The sequence below is a fragment of the Eulemur rufifrons genome, chromosome 3 (assembly GCF_041146395.1).
Source record: "Eulemur rufifrons isolate Redbay chromosome 3, OSU_ERuf_1, whole genome shotgun sequence".
NCBI lineage: Eukaryota > Metazoa > Chordata > Mammalia > Primates > Lemuridae > Eulemur > Eulemur rufifrons.
The window spans coordinates 96,333,723-96,352,949 of NC_090985.1; the positions used below are offsets into that span (position 1 = coordinate 96,333,723).

Genomic DNA, 19,227 nt, shown 5'->3' on the forward strand with positions numbered 1-19,227 from the left:
GCACAAGCAGATTTCTGCACCCCACCTTAAATCCAGAGAAACCCGATCCCTGGGCGTTAGGCAAGGCACTGGGAGGGCCTACTGCTGGAGTGTCGCCCTCAGCAGGCCCAAGTGGTGTCTGGGCTCTTTTCTTCTTTGTTGGAACTGCCATAATAGCTTCCTCAGAGGTCTTCCTGTCTGTCTGTCTGTCACACTGTGCTGACTGGACTTCACAATGTGCTTTTCTACATGCATTTTATATAATATGTGTTTTTTTTGTTTTTTTGTTTTTTGAGACAAGGTCTTGCTTTGTCACACAGGCTGGAGTGCAATGGCAAGATCATAGCTCACTGCAGCCTCAAACTCCTGGGCAGCTCACATGATCCTCCTGCCTCAGCCTCCCCAGTAGCTAGGACTATAGGCATGCACCACTGAGTCAGGCTAATTTTTCAAACATTTTTTGTAGAGATAGGGTCAGGGTCTCACTCTGTTGCCCAGGCTGGTCCCAAACTCCTGGCCTCAAGTGATCCTCCCACTTTGGCCTCCCAAAGTGCTGGGATTACAGGCATGAGACACTGCACCTACCCCTGAGACAATATTTGATGAGAGATTATATTAATATTATAACTGTGTTGTTTCAAAGAGAAGCATAAATACTTTGCATCTTTGAACACAGCTACATAAAATGTTTTTGTTTGAGTGACCACCATCTAGATGTCCTCCGTTTGAATCAAATACACCACTGATAACGAAAGGTCTTGTGCATTCTTCAAGTGGTCAAGGTTCAGGTCCACATGCCCTGATCCACAATTCTGAAATTCAAAAGACCCTGAAAGCCAAAAGATTTTTTAAGAACTCATTTGATGGCAAAACCTGACCTGAAGCTATTTATGGGCTATATTCATCCCACTTGCTGTGAATATGTAGGCATTTTTCTGCAAAAATGTTTACTTGATTAAAGATTTCCTCCTCAGTACTCACTGAGGTTTTGCCACCAAATATTCAGTACGCTCAGTGTATTAATCTTTGAAAAAAACCCTGAAATCAAAAACACATCTGACCCTAAGGGTTGCAGATAAAGAATGAAGGACCTATTGTGCAAGCCCAGTGTAAGGCTAATAAAAAAAATTACAGAAAATTTTCTTGCTTCATGACGTGGTATCTACTTTGTGGTATCTACTTTGGTGCTGTAGATAAGGCCACTTTTGATTCTAGAAGTTCAGTGTTAACATTGCACATTGGCTGATCTAGATTATTTCTAAAGTCTTTCCAAAGACCTAGAGATAGAGGCCACCAAGATTGTCCCTGTCATTTCCCCATTTGAGGGAAATACTCAAGGTCACACCCTGGCCATCTTGGGAACTCTGTGACCTTTCTTTGGCACTCCTACCTGAAGGATTTAATATGTTCATCCGAACACAGGAAATTAAGTTAGAAGGTGTTCCTCTTACACATGTATCAGGTTAGAACTTTATGGGATAAAACTATCAGTTTTAATATACATTCATGTTATGAAATGAAACATGTTATCAAAACATGCCATTCAAAAGTGTCGTCTCTAAAAGTGCAAGTGGCGAGTTGAATTCTCCCATTACTTTTCCTCCACAAATAAGATAACTCATGGGATATTTCCCCTCCCTTCTGTGTGGGCTCCAGTGGAGCGTTTTGTAAGTCATATCCTTGCCCACTCAGAACACCCAACTGAGTCAGGGAGACTCTGCTACAACGGTATTTCATTAGTTTTATTTCACAAGGAAACAATATGAAGTGAAGCCAGTTTATTCTTTCTGAGGCTTTAAATGCACCTGACCTCTCAGCTGTGAAATAGCGATAGCACTGTCCACATCTTTCAGGGTGGTGTGAGTTATTGATAACTGTTTTTTATTTTTATTTTTTTGCCAGGAATACTGTGTTGAGAATAGCAATAATTGTTATAAAATGCCAAAGCACAAGAGAGCCCTGAGTAAATGATGGGTGTGTGGGTATCTTCGTGAGTTTATAATCACCATTTCTACCAGAAAGAATAGCAAGGCTCATCTTCACTCATCTAAAAACTTCGAGGAGCCGAAATGTAGGAGATACCCGGCAAGTGGAAAACAGAGGGAGATGCTGAGGGGCAGGGCGGAGGTGAGATGCTCTTGGCTGAGAATGCAGGAAACGTCCACCAGCTGGCTCGGCACCGGCAGTTGTAACCAGAAGAGCTGGGGAGCAAGCGCAGCACCAGCATTTCTCTGCATTCGGCTGAACACACAGAGGCTGGGTTTTCAGTGTCGAGCACCTTCTGGCAGCTCCTGCCCTGGAGGCAGTTTGTGAGAGCGAGGGAAGAACAGAGAAGCAGGCTCCACAGGCGGACTGGGAAACGAGTTTATAATTATGACTGTTTCAGTGCCCTTGACCAGAGTCTCTCCTTTTATTAACTCTTTGTGCACCCTTGGCACAGGGCTGCCGGCTTCTGTGGCAGGGTATTGTCCCCAGAAGGGGCCTTGGGCAGCCTGCTTTTCCGGTGGCTCAATTAGAAGGACTCTGCAATGGGATTCCACAGAACCCAGGGAGGCGAGCATGGAGGGGTGACACAAGCCCCAGGCGGCCCCTTCTGCTCAGGTGTGGAGACCCTGAGATGATACAAACGCTGCTCGGCCCCTTGTTATGCGTGTCAGTCATGGGGAGCTGGAATCCCAGGGCCAAGGACAGAGACTGCTCACAGGCCGTGGAGTGAACGTGTGGCTTCAGCACGTGCTGACAAAGGAGCCCCACGCAGGGGAGGAGCACGTGCTTCTCTGAGCGGGGATTCAAATGCAGAACGGCAAAAGGAAGCAGAAGGGGAAGAAGCAAGACAAGGTGAAGATACATTTAGTACTTTTCTAGACACTTCCTTTTGCCTTAGGGATTCTTCACACGTCCTCTCCAGGTGACATGTTGGGTAATATGCGTGGTTCTGAAATAAAATGTGAACATGTGGGTGTGTGTAGAAAACTTACCATTGTGAATCAAGGGACCAGCTGTGCAGACATTATATTCCATCTTTGTGATTATGGCACTTGTGAATCAAGAATTTTGGAATATTTTAGAAAGAACATTTGAAAACATCACATAGGAAAAGTAGTAAAAATATAGAGAAAATTGGAATATTTTATCTCTTCCCTTAATCACCTGAAGCCTAAACAAAACATACCAAATGAAATTTTCACGGTGCTGCTACACCTTCTGGAAGACAAATCCTGCTTGGCCCTCACAAAGGGACATTCAGGAGTCCAGGCCATCAACGCCTCAGTTCTCCAATCTGAAATGCTCAAAGCATGGAGGTAGAACTTGCACAAGTTTAAACCCTGTAGCTCTGTGGAACCACCTCTCATTCCACCCAGCAGTTGGTACTCATTTTTACATTAAAAACAGTGAAGAATATAAACACAAGTAAAAAGCTGGAGATGTTATTGGACCAGGTGTATTAAAATAAAATCAAAAAATAGAAATATTAGGTATATACACGACAGCATAAGTGAAACGTGATGTGATATAGCAGTTTCCATTCAGAGCTTACAGTAGAAAAATTTAGTAAACAAAACCTCTTGAATTTCCTGCCATTGTGGCTCATTAGAGCCTCTGTAGTCACTTACTTTCCTTCATATCCTTGAGTATAAATAGTCTCACACACCTTTGACAATTTGGAAAAGATTGCTGAATCACAAAAATAGCCCCAAATATGGCATTTTATCTTTCTAGAGTACAACTAACATTAATACTTGATCCTGAAAATAATGTTCAAATCTTTTGAAGCAACAAAGGAAATTCTTATGTTTTAAAAGGCCCTATAAGGTTCTGCAGAGATTAGAATCTTAAATGTTCTTCCAAACTACATTGTCAAAAAAGTCTGTCTATAGGAAATTGTGGAAATGAAAGAGCTGGACTGTTAAAAATATTACTTTTTAAGGTAGAGCAGTTTCTGAGGCTCCCCTCCCGGGAAGTCTGGGCGAGCCCGCGCAGTGAGCGGTCCAGGTTGTGCACAACGGCAGCTGTGCGTGCCCACGGCGACACCCCGGCTGGAGAAGAGAGGTGCACGTGCGCTGCTGCACGCTGAGTGGATCTGAGTGGTGTTCGTGGAAGGAAAATGTTTAACAGTCTCAGATTTGGGTGGGGAGGGGTTGGGGTGGGGAAAAAATAAACCACTGAACTCTAGGGAATACATTTTTAAGCTGCTGACTTCACCTGCAAAATCTGATAGGTTGGATTAGTAATTTTTTTTTTTTTTAACAAGTAAGCCAAAGCATAGAGAAAATATAAAGAGATGTCATGCTACGGTTATTTTAGTTTTATAAATGGGTTTAGTTCTGCTTCTATTGGGGATTCATTGCAACGGTCTCTTAATCTTTGAGTCACACGTCCAGTTGTAAATGTAGGGCCATTTGGGTGCATTTTTGGAGAGGATAGGTGTTTTCTTCTCAGGAGGCTGTATTCAGACGCTGGTCAAGCAAAGCGAGATTACAGCTGAGGACCAGTCCAAGCTGCAACTCGCCGGGGCATCAGTCTAAGAGAACAGAATTCATTTACAGGTGTTCTTCCTGAGTAATTCAGCCTCTACTTTTCAGGACAGGCACGGCAGATGATCCCTGCACAGGAGATAATCAGTGCAACCAGTGATCGTTACTTTTCCTCTCTGAGTGAGGCAGCCACCCCGGCCTAGCACACAGGTCTCCCTGTGCTCTAAGGTTGCTGCTGGTACTGTCCTTCCGTGGCAGTGTAGAAGTCGTCCAGGACGCTCTGTAAGTAATCAAACGTTGGCCTCTCTTCCGCCTTTTCTTTCCAGCACATTTTCATAATGTCATAGAGCTCATCTGGGCAGTTCTCCACACGAGGCATCCTGTAGCCCTGGGACAGGGCAGTCATCACATCAGCATTAGTTCTCCCTGGGGCAAAACACAAAACAAACCCATGCCATTTAGAGATCGGATGGAGGATAGAAAGCTCAGTGGTCTTTTTGCTACTCAGACCCTGCAACCATGATTGAAGCAAGCTTGACTGCGGCTGTCATGAGCTGAACTGTGTCCTCCCAGCATTCACAGGTTGAAGTCCTAACCCTCAGCATCTCAGAATGTGACGGTCGTGACGGTAATGCAAGATAAGGCCTTTAAAAGATAATTACATTCAAACAAGGTCATTAGGGTGGGCCCTACTCCACTATGACTCATGTCCTTGTAAGAAAAGAAGATGAGGACACAGACAAGCACAGAGGGAAGAACACGTGAAGACACAGTGAGAAGGCACCATCTACAAGCCACGGAGAAAGGCCTCGGAAGAAACCAAACCTGCTGGCACCCTGACCTTGGACTTCCATCCTCCAGAGCGATGAGAAAATAAATTTCTGACATTTAAACCACCCCGTCTGGGGTATCTGTTATGGCAGCCCTAGCAAACTAATACAGAGGCCAAGGAAATTTCTGTAAGCAACTCAATAAATAAATTTTAGTATGGAGGGGATCAAGACAGCATTCAGTCTGCCAGAGCAAAAGCAGGCAAATGTGGTTAAGTAGAAGCCAAAGCAAGTTCTCTTTAATCACAAAAGGACATTGGACTGACCTGACCTTTTAAATTAACCACTCAAACCCAATTCTAACACTCAATCTCAATGAATTTTGTAGGATAGAATTTTTACATCTTCTACTTCTAGTATATTTATTAAAAAATCATTTTCACACACATCTCATACTGATACATTTTTTTAAATTGGCTTTTCATTGTATTAACATATTTATTTATTTAAAGTCAGCATCCTTAAATCAGCCAGACCAATTGATTATATGCTTGCCAAATAGTTAAAAGCTCAGGGATTAATTTGGAAAATAATGATGGTTTAGCTAATCTGAAGGACCCCGTCTGTAGTTTGTGCTATGTATCTTGTCAGAGTCTGTGTCTTCTAAGAGCAAGATATTAATTCACAGGAAGTGGAGCTAGTTCACATATTCGTTAAATCAGTGGCTGGCCAGAGTCCAAGCTCACACTGACTCTGGAATTTGCATATTCTCAACCTCCAGTGAGGGCACTAAGCACTTTTGATTCCTATTGTGTCTGCAAGAGGAGTGGTACTAGAGGATGGCTTTGATGTGGTCAGATGTCTCAGGGCGGTTCAGAAGATGAACTGACATTCTTTGATCCTGAAAATGGCTTTAAGGGAAAAAGATCATTTTAGTAATAACATTTTCCTCCATTATTAAAATGGGATAGAGAAATGTGCTCATGTAGCAGCACCTATCCACATCCATGTGTTTTGCATGTTTTGTGGATACCCTATCCTGTTGGGATGTGAGCTTCTCTAAAGAAGACTGTATTTCGTGCAGAATATATACAGTATCTGGCAAATGAGAGGCACTCCACTCATCACAACCGATCTGCTTTCCATAGTTATTTCCTTTCCACAGCTATAGCCTTTGCTATCAGCAGTCACTGGAAAGATTGTATCTGATAGGTAGTAGCTTTAGGGGAAATGGTTTCTACTAGATTTGAAACAGAATCTTCTTTTGTATGTTTAATCTGTGTTTTTCAAATTTTGGGTCACCCCTCACTTGGGATCAACAAATTTATTTTTTTAGGACACTATCAGTATTTTAAAAAATTAATTATAACAGAATAAAATAGAAAAGATAAAAAACATTGCACATAGTAAAGGTCAGTGTGGTTTTGTGAAACTTTTGTTTTATGTATGGAGTGGGTTCCTGTGTGCTTCTCACAGGGGCTTATGATCAGAGAACTTTGAGACCCTCTGCCTTTAACTAACCTTTCTTTGTCTAAAGATACAGTGAGCCTTCCTGAATTTAAACCCCTGCAAGAAGACATGATCATTTCTGTCTTTGAAGAGCCCTTGTTTTTGAAATAGATCCAAGCAAACTTCTTAATCATTAAGATCTCTTGAGAGTTGTTTACATGGTGAATTAATTTTTCTCAAGTCTACTTCTGAAACACCACCTTCAAGTATTTATGTAATTGGAATTTTCTAACTGGGAGACTTCACTTGATTGTCATTGCTCAAAGCCAAAGGCAGATTTGTATTCTCTTCTTTATTTGGGGTTTTAGTCTCCATAAAATTATGTGGCTTCAGCATTGCTCTGGCTCTTGTAAATAGCCAAGCTCACTTGGATAAATTTCAGAAGAAATATCTGTGTTTACTTCTGTGTGGGCATTGGGTGAAGTTCTGGGTTCTGGTAAGAGGACTAACATCCAGAATGATATAAATAGCAACTGGACCTGCAAACTGGGTTAGGAATATCTGTTTCACTTCCTTCCTGGAGAACCCTCAGTTGCATAATAAGTCAGAATGTGTCCACAGAAGATAAACCTTTCAAAGGTCACCCAAGCTCCACTGCAGCTTTTTTCTTCCTTGTTCTTTTTTTTTTTTTTTTTTTTTTTGAGACAGAGTCTCACTCTGTTGCCCAGGCTAGAGTGAGTGCCGTGGCGTCAGCCTAGCTCACAGCAACCTCAAACTCCTGAGCTCAAGCGATCCTCCTGTCTCAGCCTCCCGAGTAGCTGGGACTACAGGCATGTGCCACCATGCCCGGCTAATTTTTTCTATATATATTTTTAACTGTCCATATAATTTCTTTCTATTTTTAGTAGAGGTGGGGTCTCGCTCTTGCTCAGGCTGGTCTTGAACTCCTGAGCTCAAACGATCCGCCCACCTCGGCCTCCCAGAGTGCTAGGATTATAGGCGTGAGCCACCGCGCCCGGCCTCTTCCTTGTTCTTGTATGTTCCCCTGAACACTGAAGAACTCTCTCAACAATGCTAATAAAGGCCAGGCACGCTCCATCCTGCCCGGGGAATTTGACTTGCTAAGAGGAGGTGGAAGAAGGGAAGCTAAAGTCTATCTTTTTATGTCCAAGTGAACCAACAAGCAAAACGAGCTAAATGACAAGTTTTATGGAAGAAAGAAAGAGAGGGCAAAAAGACCTTGACCAGACCTTAAGATTATACTTGATAGTCGGTGGTTGGCCTGTTGCTAGGTTAAAGAAAGCAAACAGCCATTGGCTGGTGATCTCCTTATTAGGCAAGCGATTTCATATTCCACCCTGCCTCCTTGCAGCAAGCCCTTGAGTGCTCAGTATGAGTCCTGAACTAGCACTAAGCTCAGAGATGCAATGATTAAGACAGCATTGTCCTCAAGGGGCACACAGCTCAGTGGGCACGACGTACTCACAGAGGGAGCAGGAGGGGGCAGGAAGTGGCATCTGGAGTGGGCAGGAATCAGCACAGACTAAAAGTTGGTCAAGGAACACAGGAAGGAGAAAAACGTGGGAGAACAGAGATGAGGAAAGGAACAGGGGTTTGGGGCAGGGAGGGGAACGCAGCTGTTCCACAAGCCATGACTGTCTCCAGTGACACAGGGGTGCTCTGTCTTGTGTGTGTGAGGGAGGAGGAACCAGCTACTCTGGGACCACAGCCTCCCGCCCAATTGTACTCCTTCCAAAAGTGCAGATTATTTTTATTGTTGGAGCAGTGCTTGTGACCGAAATGAGCATTTGCAGTAGCACAAATTTCTTGATTCTGATTCACACCTGGCATAAAGATGCCAGATATATCTGGTAAGGAACAGCCAGAAAAGACATGATGCTTCAGAAAGTTTTGTCATTTTCAAAACTCCTTTCTCTTTATAGGAGCAAAGCAAAACAGAAACCCCTCCTTTTCCTGAAATATAATCACAGGTTTGGTTTTAAGATAATGAAGTAAAGATCTTTTACCTCCTCTCTCACCCCCCCCTTTTTTTTTTGCTGTAACAAAATAAGAGAACAAGAAATAGAAACTAAAATCCCATCTCTGATGAAACTAAGAGACCCCTGGCAGCCAGAGGCAGAAGTGGTCTGAACCACTTCTGAGACAGAAGTGTAACCAGGGTGCCTGCAGAGGGACAGCAGGAGGGGTGGCTCTCGCGGGGCCAGTGGCCCCAGACAGGGTGGCACCCAGGGCCTACCCGGCTAATTCTGGAGAAACTGAATGGAGATGCTCCGTGCTCGGGAACACCAGGCCCAGCGGAGAAGGGGCGCGTGTGGGATGGAAGACCAGGAGTGAGGAGAAAGGCCGAAGATAAGGAGGTGAGACACTTCTGATGCAGGCCACACACACCATGGATGGGCCTTGGGGACGTTATGCTGAGTGAAATAAGCCAGACACAAAAGGACAAAACTAGAAACTGATCACAGTGGTCGCTGTGGGGCAGGAATGGTATGGCCAAGGACAGAGAGGGCCACCTTTCACCTTACACCTCTTTGTATTGCTTAAATTTAAAACCATGTGACCATATTCTTACTCAAGAATAAGTAAAATGGAAAAAAAAAACTTTATTCAAGAGATAAAAGTATAATATTGAGAACTATGAGCAGCAAATACTAAAATAAATAACCAAAATTCCTGCAAGGAGATTTCTTTGAGGAGCCTCAGTAGGCGTGGGACCCAGGTGGCAATTTTTCATTAGAAGCTTTTTAGTACTACATGACTGTCTAATGTGCACATGTTACTTGGATAAGAATAAAATATTTAATAAAAATATCATTGTAAAAAATTACAAACTTCAGAAATATATCAATAAAATTAATATAACCTATTATATGACCTAAAATTAATATAACCTATCATCTCTTTACTCAAGGATAATAACATTTGGCAGTTTTTTTTTCCTCTTAGCAGTTTTTTCCTCTAAAAATAAGTTTTCACTTTATACAGAGCTTTCTTATTTCTTTTTTATATTTTCCCTCCTTTATTTTATTTCCTTTTTATTTTGCAGAGGTAGGCATATGGCTTCTAAAGTACTTTAAAAAAATAGAAAAATCTATGCAGCACTTTACTGGGTAAAGTATTCTCAGACAATTCAGTTATCCACGGCGTCTCTTCCATGAGCAGTTGTATAACGTGGTGGAAAATGGCATCCTTTGGCAACGTTCACCATTTCTACACTCTCTGTGAATCAAGTCCTCTGATGTTCAGGTAAACAGGATTGCTTGATTCTGTTCATAATCCCTAATGCTAGAGGCTCTCGTAACATACAGCTCTTCTGACTAGAAAATCCATCAATCCAGAATGCCCAGAGGGCAGTTCTAACAAGGGACCAGCCAATTGGAGAACAGACCAGTCGATGGCTTCTGGCTGGTTCTATTATATGTACACATACATGTATATATTACATATGTACATGTACATATATACATGTATATATTACATATATACATGTATGTGTATGTGTGAGTCTCACCATTCTTCTACTCATTCATTTATATATTTTTTATGATTTTTCAGCCCAAATATCAAAAATTTCCAAATCCTGGGCGCTGAGCACAGTGGGTGAGGGTGAGCTCCTGGGTGGCACATGGATCTGGGGCTCAGAGCAGCTTTGCCACCAGTGAGAGGCCCAGTCGCTTTCTCTGAGCCTCAGGGGTGGCGGCTGCACCTCACAAGGAGCACGCCACAGTATGACACATTCTTTATGAGGTTAAAAGTTTATTTTATCAGGTGTCAGATTACGTATATATCAGCTTTCTCTCTGACAGATCATAGAAACAGATGTAGGCACAGGCACAGAGATATAGACGTATAACGTGAGACGTCTGGGCTGATCGGAAATATCATTCCTATTTTGCAGCAGTGTTAATTCAGTAACTTCAGCATCTAGAGCCGGGGTCAGCTGGAATATGAAACACGGGCATGAGAGGGATTTCCTGGGACAGCTGCCCACCGTGCAGGCCCCCCAGAAAGGTCGTCAGCTCCCGGCTGGTCCCTGCCCCGGCTTCTCAGCAGCTCATCCCGTACAGCAGGGGGAGTGACCAGAGCCTTCCCCGGATTCCATCCCAGCAGAGTAGGACGGACACTCTCACATGGCCACCCAGGCTCTCCCCGAGCCGCTGTGTCCCAACTCGATGGCCTCCTGCTTTCCAGTCCATAGCATGGCAACTACTAGAGATTAAATGGCTTAGGGGAGTTATTCGTTCATTCATTCCTCAAATTCTCATAGAGGCGCAAACCACGCTGGCCTCCTGCTCCCATTGGCCAGGCCCATGCACTGGCTGCTCCCCTGTAGGGACAGTTATCCCCCTGGGGACCCCGAGGCTCCCTCCCTCCCATCTGAGACCCTGCCATTGCCCGCAGTTCCCCCCCCCTTCTGTGAGCATGCGCCAATCCCTAAACCATGCACGCGGGCTCCACTGCACACCTCACCACCCCACGGGCCGGACGCCCATTGATAACCATCAGCCTCTCCCTGCTAGAATGTTCGCTCTGGAGGGCAGGGACGGAGACCGCTGCATCCATAGTGCCCCCACAGTGCCTGGCACACTCGGATATTTTTTGAATAAAGGAATGATTTAAACACTAAAAATTTAATTTTAAATTTACTTCATCCACAAATTTTGTTAAAAGTCAAACGTTAAGGAGAATGTGAAGAAGGCTTTGGGGGAAATCCCTGGTCTTAACCACACCTGCAGGGACCCTAGCAAAAGGGAGGGATGGGCAGAAGCTGGCTTCTTGGGCTTCTGGTGTCAGCAATCTGGAAACACTGAGCCACATCCTCACTGATGCCAGCATGTTAGAGAGCGGAAGGAACTTTCGCTGGTCAATACAGGTGATCATTACCCAAAGAGGTAGAGACTCCAGAGCACTTTTTACAAAAGCTGTTTCAGAACGGAAAAGCACTGGAATCCTCGTCTCTGTGTCTGTTTCCTGCCCCTGAGGTGCACTGCCGTGGAGGAGCACGGGGGTCGGCTCTATCCCAACTCAGCACCCACGGTGCCAGGCACCTTCTAGGCAGTAAGTGAGTGGTGAAATTAACTAGTGGAGAAAAAGAATATGCACTCCATAAAACAAGAAGGCAGGGAAGTGTGTAAGCATATTTTAGAACAATTTCCACTAAATACGTTGAGAATAAAATTCTAGCACAAAGTGCTTATTCTTTGCTTCTGGTTAGAGAGTTTTTTGCTAATGCCTTTGTCCAATCTGACTTTTTTCTCATATATGCCACTCGAACATAAACAGGTAAGTAAACGATACCTGGGTAGGGAATTTTCCCATAGGTGACGATTTCATACAGGAGAATTCCAAAGGACCACACATCAGACTTGATAGTGAAACATCCAAAGTTGATGGCTTCTGGAGCTGTCCACTTAATAGGGAACTTAGCACCTACGGAAGAAGACACAGGTTCTCACTTGGGAATCTAAACTTACACATAAAGTCATGGACGCATGACCCTCACCTTCCTCTTTTGATATTTGGTTTAAAATATTTACTTTGAGTAGGTAACATATACACGTAGTACAAAATGGAGATGGTGCAAAATACCTTACTAAAAAATTTTGCTTCCCTCCTGTTTCCCTTTTGCATATTCCTCTCTGGAAGGAAGTTTCTTGTGCACATCCTAGGTATATTATAACTAGACAACTTTAACATAAAAAAATGACACAGACTGTAAAGGAATTTATTCTTAGTATGTGCATTTGCCCCTCAACACCAGCCTCTAAAGCATGTCTAAAATGTTCAAATTTTCTCTAATGAACCCATGCTATGTTTATAGGAAATGTAAACATTTTTTAATCAGTATACTTTTGTGGATAAATATCTTTAAGCCTGTCCCATTCTTTCATCTGATAGGACAAAACATATCCCACTTTCAGGATGAGGTGGAATGACACTCTGCCCAGAATGAGCTAGTGATGAATCTGCATTTCTCACGAAGAGCCAGTGAGACCAAGTGCCCGGGGACAGGCAGGCCTGGCGCAGGGAACATGCAGGGGCCCTTTGACGAAAGCAGAGACTCAGGCCCCCAGGAAAGGCTAGAGGCTCCACCAACCACATTTTTACACACATACATGCCTTTACTGTGTCTCTGCTTGAGAATTTTTCGTGGTGCCCAACCAAGATTGCAAATGCAGATGAGAACAGTGAGGACTGTAGACAGCCTCTTGCGGTGACCATTGTGTGCCTGGCAATTGGACCACACGTTTCTGTATCAACCCCCCACCCACCCGAGCAGCGCACAGGGCAGTCAGGCAGCCGTGGTCGGGAGCCTGGCCACGCTGGCACCACACACCGGGTTTGAATCCTGGCTCTGCCGTTTCCTGCTTGGGGTGATCCTGGCAAGTCTCTCACTGTCTTTGTGCTGTTTTGGTGCTTCCATGTGTAAAATGGAGAAACAATCGAACCTCCCCAGCTTGCTGTGAGGATTAAGCGGGTTGATCCGTGAGCTTGGCACAGTGTAAATACCAGTGAAGCCTGGCAGTGAAGGTCCCAATGAATGGCACTTACTGATGAAGGTAAGTGTCATTACTGTCGTCCTGAGACAAGCCAGGAGGTGGTGTGCTGTCTGATCCAGAACTGTGCTGTCTGCATTAAGCCATGCTCTCTGCATGCATTATTTTTGTGAGACTCCAGGCTGGTCAAATTTAACAAAACCAGGGGGATCAATTCTAACTCAAGTACTTTGAGGCTCGATCTCCTGAGTTTGAATCTCAGCTCTACCACTTATTGCAGGATGAAAAGCTACAGGACCTCTCAGTTTTCTCATCTGTAAGGTGGGAATAATAATAATAACATTGATGCCTATCATGTAGGGTTATTATAAAGATAAATGAGATACTGTATAGAAACCCCATTTATATACATTGTAAATGCTCAATACATTTTAGCTAAATTTTTTTTAGCTTCTTTTGCTCAAACTATTCTCCTTTGCCTGCCTTTTTGCTGAGGATAATCATCAAGGTCAAGGATGAGGGAAGACGGGCTTGAGGCAGGAGGAGAACCATCCTAGACATGACGGAAGCCAGAGATGCTCAGATCAAAACGATGCTTGCAATCTGCCTACCACCTCTGTACATCTTCCGGAGATAACAAACATATTGCTAAAAGAAAATCCTTGTTAAACCATGCTTAGGAATGTCAAGAAAGTGCTCGGTTCTTTTGGAGGAGAGTGAGCACTGCAAAAATATTTGCTGAGCTCTCATCGGAATCCTCAGGTCGTCAGCACCACGGTGATCCTACCGCAGAAAAGCCACCGGAGCCTTGACTGTGCTTGGCCTCCAGTGTGCCACGGACTTGGGGACTTACGCCTCTCTGCGCATTTTTGGTTCACATAAATAATACAGAATGTGGGAAAACAAAGGAATCTATTTTTGTTATATTTAGTTCTATATGTGTGATAATGCCCATGTTTTAATTTGTAATTCAAAGGCCAGAATAAAGACCACAGAATTAATGTTACAAATATTTTCTCTATAGTTAAGGGAAGTGTACTTCACTGTCTGAGTGAAAACTTTAACAATATAAATAAAGAATCTTGATCTTGGTTTTGCTTTGCTTAATTGAAATACAAAGGATAGCATTTGTAAACCTCATAGAAGTATCCTGTGGAGTTAATCAAGAGAGTACATTTTAGAACAATTATGGGACATCTTGAATGTTGTACCAAATAAGTTTTTTTAAAAATGACGACTACTGTAATTGTTTTGTTAAAAACAGACAAAAACGAAATAAAATGAAACAGTAAGAAGATACCTAACGACTGTTATTAGAACATACCTTCCCTTGCCGTGTACTCGTTATCCTCAATCACTCTGGCAAGGCCAAAGTCTGCAATTTTGCACATGAGTGACTCAGAGACCAGGACGTTAGCTGCTCGCAGGTCCCTGTGGATGTAGTTCTTCCGCTCAATGTACGCCATTCCCTCTGCAATCTGAAACAGAAACAGGCTCTCTGTTCCTATTTGGGGTAGACCATCGTAGAGGGCCACCAAGGAAAACCAAAACACCTACGAGTCCCTGAGATCTTTTCATGTATATTATTCTGATCAGTCAGGTTTTAAAGACAGTGGGTAATGACAATCACCATTTGAGCCCTTTCTAAAATAACTACCCCCCAAATCTCCAATAGTAGTAATCCTTTTTCTTAAAAAAAATAGCAACATTTCTCATTATTTTCTAATGTGTGAAGAATATTTTTTTAAGACCCCACTACATTCTCACATGTAGACATACAGATGTCATTATTCCAGCTTTTCGAAAAAGAAAACCATGGACTCAGTGTCTGTGTCTTCCCAAAATTCAGATGTTGAGATCCCGGCCCCCAGGGTGATGGTATTAGCAGGTGGGGCCTTTGGGAGGGTGTTACACCCCGTGCCCTTATAAAAGAGACCCCGGAGAGCTGCCTTCCACCACGTGAGGATGCAGTGGGCTAGGAACAAGGAAACAGGCCCTCACAAGACCCCAAATTTGCTGGCGCCTTGATCTTGGACTTCCTAGCCCCCAGAACTGTGAGAAATAAATGTCTATTGTTTAAGCCTCTCAGTCTAGGGCATTTTGTTATAGGAGCCCAAACTGACTAAGACAACAGAGCTGCAGAAAGTGACATGCTTCTACAAATAAATTATTGGGGTGTCAAGAACAGGTTGTGTCCATCCTCTCTGTCAGGCTAATCAACAGCCCATGGAACCGGTTCTCCGAGTTCTTTCACACAGTCCCTTCAGGATGATCTGAAGGACTCACTCTGACAACAAAGCATGACAGCAGGAAAGAATCAAAGATTTAAACAAAACAATAACATAGGAGAGGTAAAACTACCATTCATTGCTTAATAGAAAATGTGGCATCAGTCCAAAATTTGGTTTGTCTTTGTTTTTTTTTTCTTTTTTTTTTTAGAGACACGGTCTTGCTCTGTCACCCAGGCTGGAATGCAGTAGTACAAACACAACTCACTACAGCCTCCAACTCTTGGGCTCAGGCAATCCTTCTGCCTCAGTCTCTCAACTAGCTGGGTCTACAGGCAAGCGCTACCATGCCTGGCTAATTTTTTCTATTTTTAGTAGAGACGGGATCTTGCTCTTACTCAGGCTGGTTTTGGACTCCTGGCCTCAAGTAACCCTCTCACCTTGGCCTCCCAAGTAGCTGGGACTACAGGCGTGAGCCACCATGCCTGGTTAATTTTTAAATTTTTTTGTAAAGACAGGGTCTTGCTATGTTGCCCAGGCCGGCAAAATCAGGTTTTTAAGGAAGACATTACCAAACTATGAAGTTAAAGGGAAGGAAGGAAGAAAGGGAGGAAAGAAAAAGAAGGAGAAAGAGAGAAAGAAAAGGAAGAAAAGAAAGAGAGAAAGACAGATGGAAGGAAGAAAGGAAATTTAAAAAAGGAAAGAACAAAGAGAGAAAGAGAAGGAAGGGAGGGAGGGACAGAGGGAAAGAAGGGGGGGATGGAATAGAGGGATGGAGAGAGAAGGCAGGAAGAAAACAAGAAGGAGGGAAAGAAGGAAACAAGGAAAATAAGAAAACCCAGCAGCTATATCTGGTAAACAGAGAGAAAACTCTAACTAGGACTATTTCACACAGGAATAAATGTATTCTGCCAGCTTCCACCTTGGATTCCAGGTGGCGCAGCTTGGAGGAACTGACTTCCCCAGGCATCACAGAGGCATCCGCGATCATCATACAGCTGAACACGGTTCCAGTGTTAGCAAAGGCCTGGCTCCTCGGTGCTGGCCCTTCCGTCCCTCCCCCCTGCAGTCCCTAGCTCACCTTCCGCCCAGCCAGCCCTCCTGGAACGCTGCTACTTCCGCAGTGGATGGTCGATTTTTACAAATTCCATCTGCAGCTGCTGATCACAGTTTTGTTCTTATTTTTATGCTGTTTAATGTACTCAGTGTTATCACGCCAGCAAGAGAATAAACACCTTCAGGGCCGAAGCCACACCTCATACCTTTTCTAATCTCACTTGTATCTGTTGGAACCTTGTCACCAAACCTCTTCTCAGAACCAAAGCAAGTTCTCTGGAAATTGTGCTGGGGTTTTAATATGATCGGAATACCATTAATACGTTGTTAGCACAGTGCCGCAAGAATTTGGCTTATGAGATTTTCGTGGTTACAAAAATCTTGTGCAAAATAATCAGCATGTCCTACGTCCGTCTCCAAGTCTAGTCAGCCCCGTTTTTCACTTCGGAGGGGAAACAAGGGACGCAGCCCTCGCCCCTCAATGCACTGTGGCCACGGCCCCCTCTTCCCAACTCCTGGCTTCCAGCCTCCCGCCTCCGCTTGGGAGCCTCCCTCTCTGCCTCTTCCCCGACCTACTCAGCCTGCGGGGTTTAGTGAGATGCCCCTTCTCTGAGGAGCCGTGCCTGGTGCCCTCTCCTGCCCGAGTGCTCCTCACCCAGTATCTGCCCATGATCACCGGGGAATGTGGACCCGAGGGCAGGTGTAGCGATGCACATTCCTGTGTCCCAGCACTGAGCACGGGGCAAACCAGACTGTGACAGAAGGAAAAGGTCAGGGCAGGACTGGATAGCAATGACACTGTGTCTCCTGCCTTTGCCCGACTCCCACAAGCCCTTGGCACTCAGGAGATGCACAAGCCTGACCTGCCTCTGGGAAATACTCGAAACAGCCCCTGTAGGAAGTCAAACAGGTGGGCAGTGGGCAGAACCCAGGTGAGGGAGGAGCACCTCTGTGGGTGTGACTTTGCCTAGGAAGACTCTGCAGCCCAGAACAGTGGGGTGGCAGAATGTTCACAGATACCTCATTCTAGAACGGGCACTACTGAAACGGATGACGATGCAATGTGGCTATTGTGGCGGAGGCTGGGTGCCGGGAGCCATGTCTCTGTTTCCCTTTGTCTGCTGGTAATTCAAGTGCCACAAGACTTATCAGAAAGAGCCAGTAAAACTGGGGAAAGCGGAGAGTGAAGATCAGGCCGAGCATGTGTTAGTCTAATCGTAATAAAGTGGAGCTGACGGTTGGGCTTTCAGAGAGCGAGCAACAGTGCCTGGTGGAAATGGACCAGAGTTGGCTGCAGGAGCCCAGATGAGACAGAAACAACTGAGCAGTCGCTTCTGACACTGTCCCAGCTTCCTCACTACACTTCACAGTAGAGTTCAGCCTTTTAAAATTCTTAGTTCTTGGATACTCAGCTCACATTCCAGTAATCATATACAAACTGGGCCAGGAACCTGGAAAAGCAGAAGTTGGCTGCAAGCCCAACTTACGCCTGAAACTGCAGTTGACAGTAGCAACCAGCAACCTGTGCTAGATTCTCTCCCAAGGCTGCCGACCGGCCGCATGGATGGGTGCCGCGGCGTGGACTGGGCCCCACACGGCCGCAAGGACACATTGGCTCTCATTATTGGTAGTGGATTCTGATGACTGGCTCATTACGAAAAGCATCCCGGGAACTTGTCAGCAAAGCTTTTATCACACTTACCCAAGTTCTGCATTTACACAAATCTGAATGCATTTTTAAAAATGATTCTCTGAAATAATACCAGCCTTGCAACAAGCCTCATTTATTTTGGCTTTCTTTTCCATGCCAGAATGCTTTAAGGAACTCAGATTCCAAATAATAATAATTAGTATTCGCCAAGACAAGATTTGGAACAATAGCATTAGCCATGTTGAATAAATAATGGATATGGGAGGAAAATAAAAGCTCTCAGACGTGACTTGCTTTTGAGGTCATAAATATCACAATTCTCTTCTTATGAAATTAGTTCATTTTCTAGCCTTTCCCTGGTCTATATGACTGTTCTTTCTTTTTTTTCGAACTTTAATTTTTTTGGGGGGGGGGTGGTATATTTACTTTGGCTAAAGTCAATCTGGCTTTATTTTGCAACAGCAGGGAAAAATCAGAGACTACTTTGGCCAATTGAATCCAGGGTCAGCTTTTCCTTCATGGAATACCTTCTTCCTCCCCCAGGGCACCCTGGCCTTCCGCACTGTAGACAGAGCTGTCACATAAACACATCAAACCCAGGCTCAGCTGTCCTTGGGGACTCCCACTTCCTATTGCTCCAGCAGCTTGGAAAGGCTGACTTCTGTGAGAGCTGTTAATACATAAAATTGTCTGGTAAGAAAAGAATCTGATTCAGAAGATTGTTTTGTTGTTTTGCGCCCTCAGGTATTTTACTAAGATGATGATGAGAGGTAGGTGGGTAGGTAGTAGGTAGATACTTACCACCACCATTTCCCCCACCACGCATTGAACACTAACTATAACGCCAGACACCGTTTTACATCCCTTACGCTCAATTCATCTTTCACCCTAATAGCAAATCTAGCAGTAGGTTTCACTTCCATGGTACAGATGCAAATGAAGCTTAGAAAATTAAAGAAACTGCTGAAAGCCACAGAGTGAGGAGAGTGCCTGGATTTCTACCAGGTATGTCTGACCTCAAAACCCAGGTTTCCAACTCCATGATCCTAATGTCACATCTGCAAGAGAGCTCAGTGTGGACAGATGATTAGTTGGATAACT

At 44.2% G+C, this 19,227-nt stretch overlaps 1 protein-coding gene across 2 annotated transcripts in view; it reads right to left on the reverse strand.

Annotated features, from left to right (window-relative positions):
• Positions 1 to 1,724: 1,724 nt before the first annotated feature.
• LYN (LYN proto-oncogene, Src family tyrosine kinase) overlaps positions 1,725 to 19,227 on the reverse strand; it is a 113,749-nt gene continuing 96,246 nt past the window's right edge. For both annotated transcript variants that reach the window (XM_069465579.1, XM_069465578.1), the window contains exons 11-13: positions 14,516 to 14,669; positions 11,993 to 12,124; positions 1,725 to 4,880 (exon numbers count right to left, since the gene is read on the reverse strand). In XM_069465579.1, the coding sequence (XP_069321680.1) occupies positions 4,678 to 4,880; positions 11,993 to 12,124; positions 14,516 to 14,669 (489 nt within the window). In that variant the 3' untranslated portion in view covers positions 1,725 to 4,677. The remainder of the gene's footprint in view (positions 4,881 to 11,992; positions 12,125 to 14,515; positions 14,670 to 19,227) is intronic.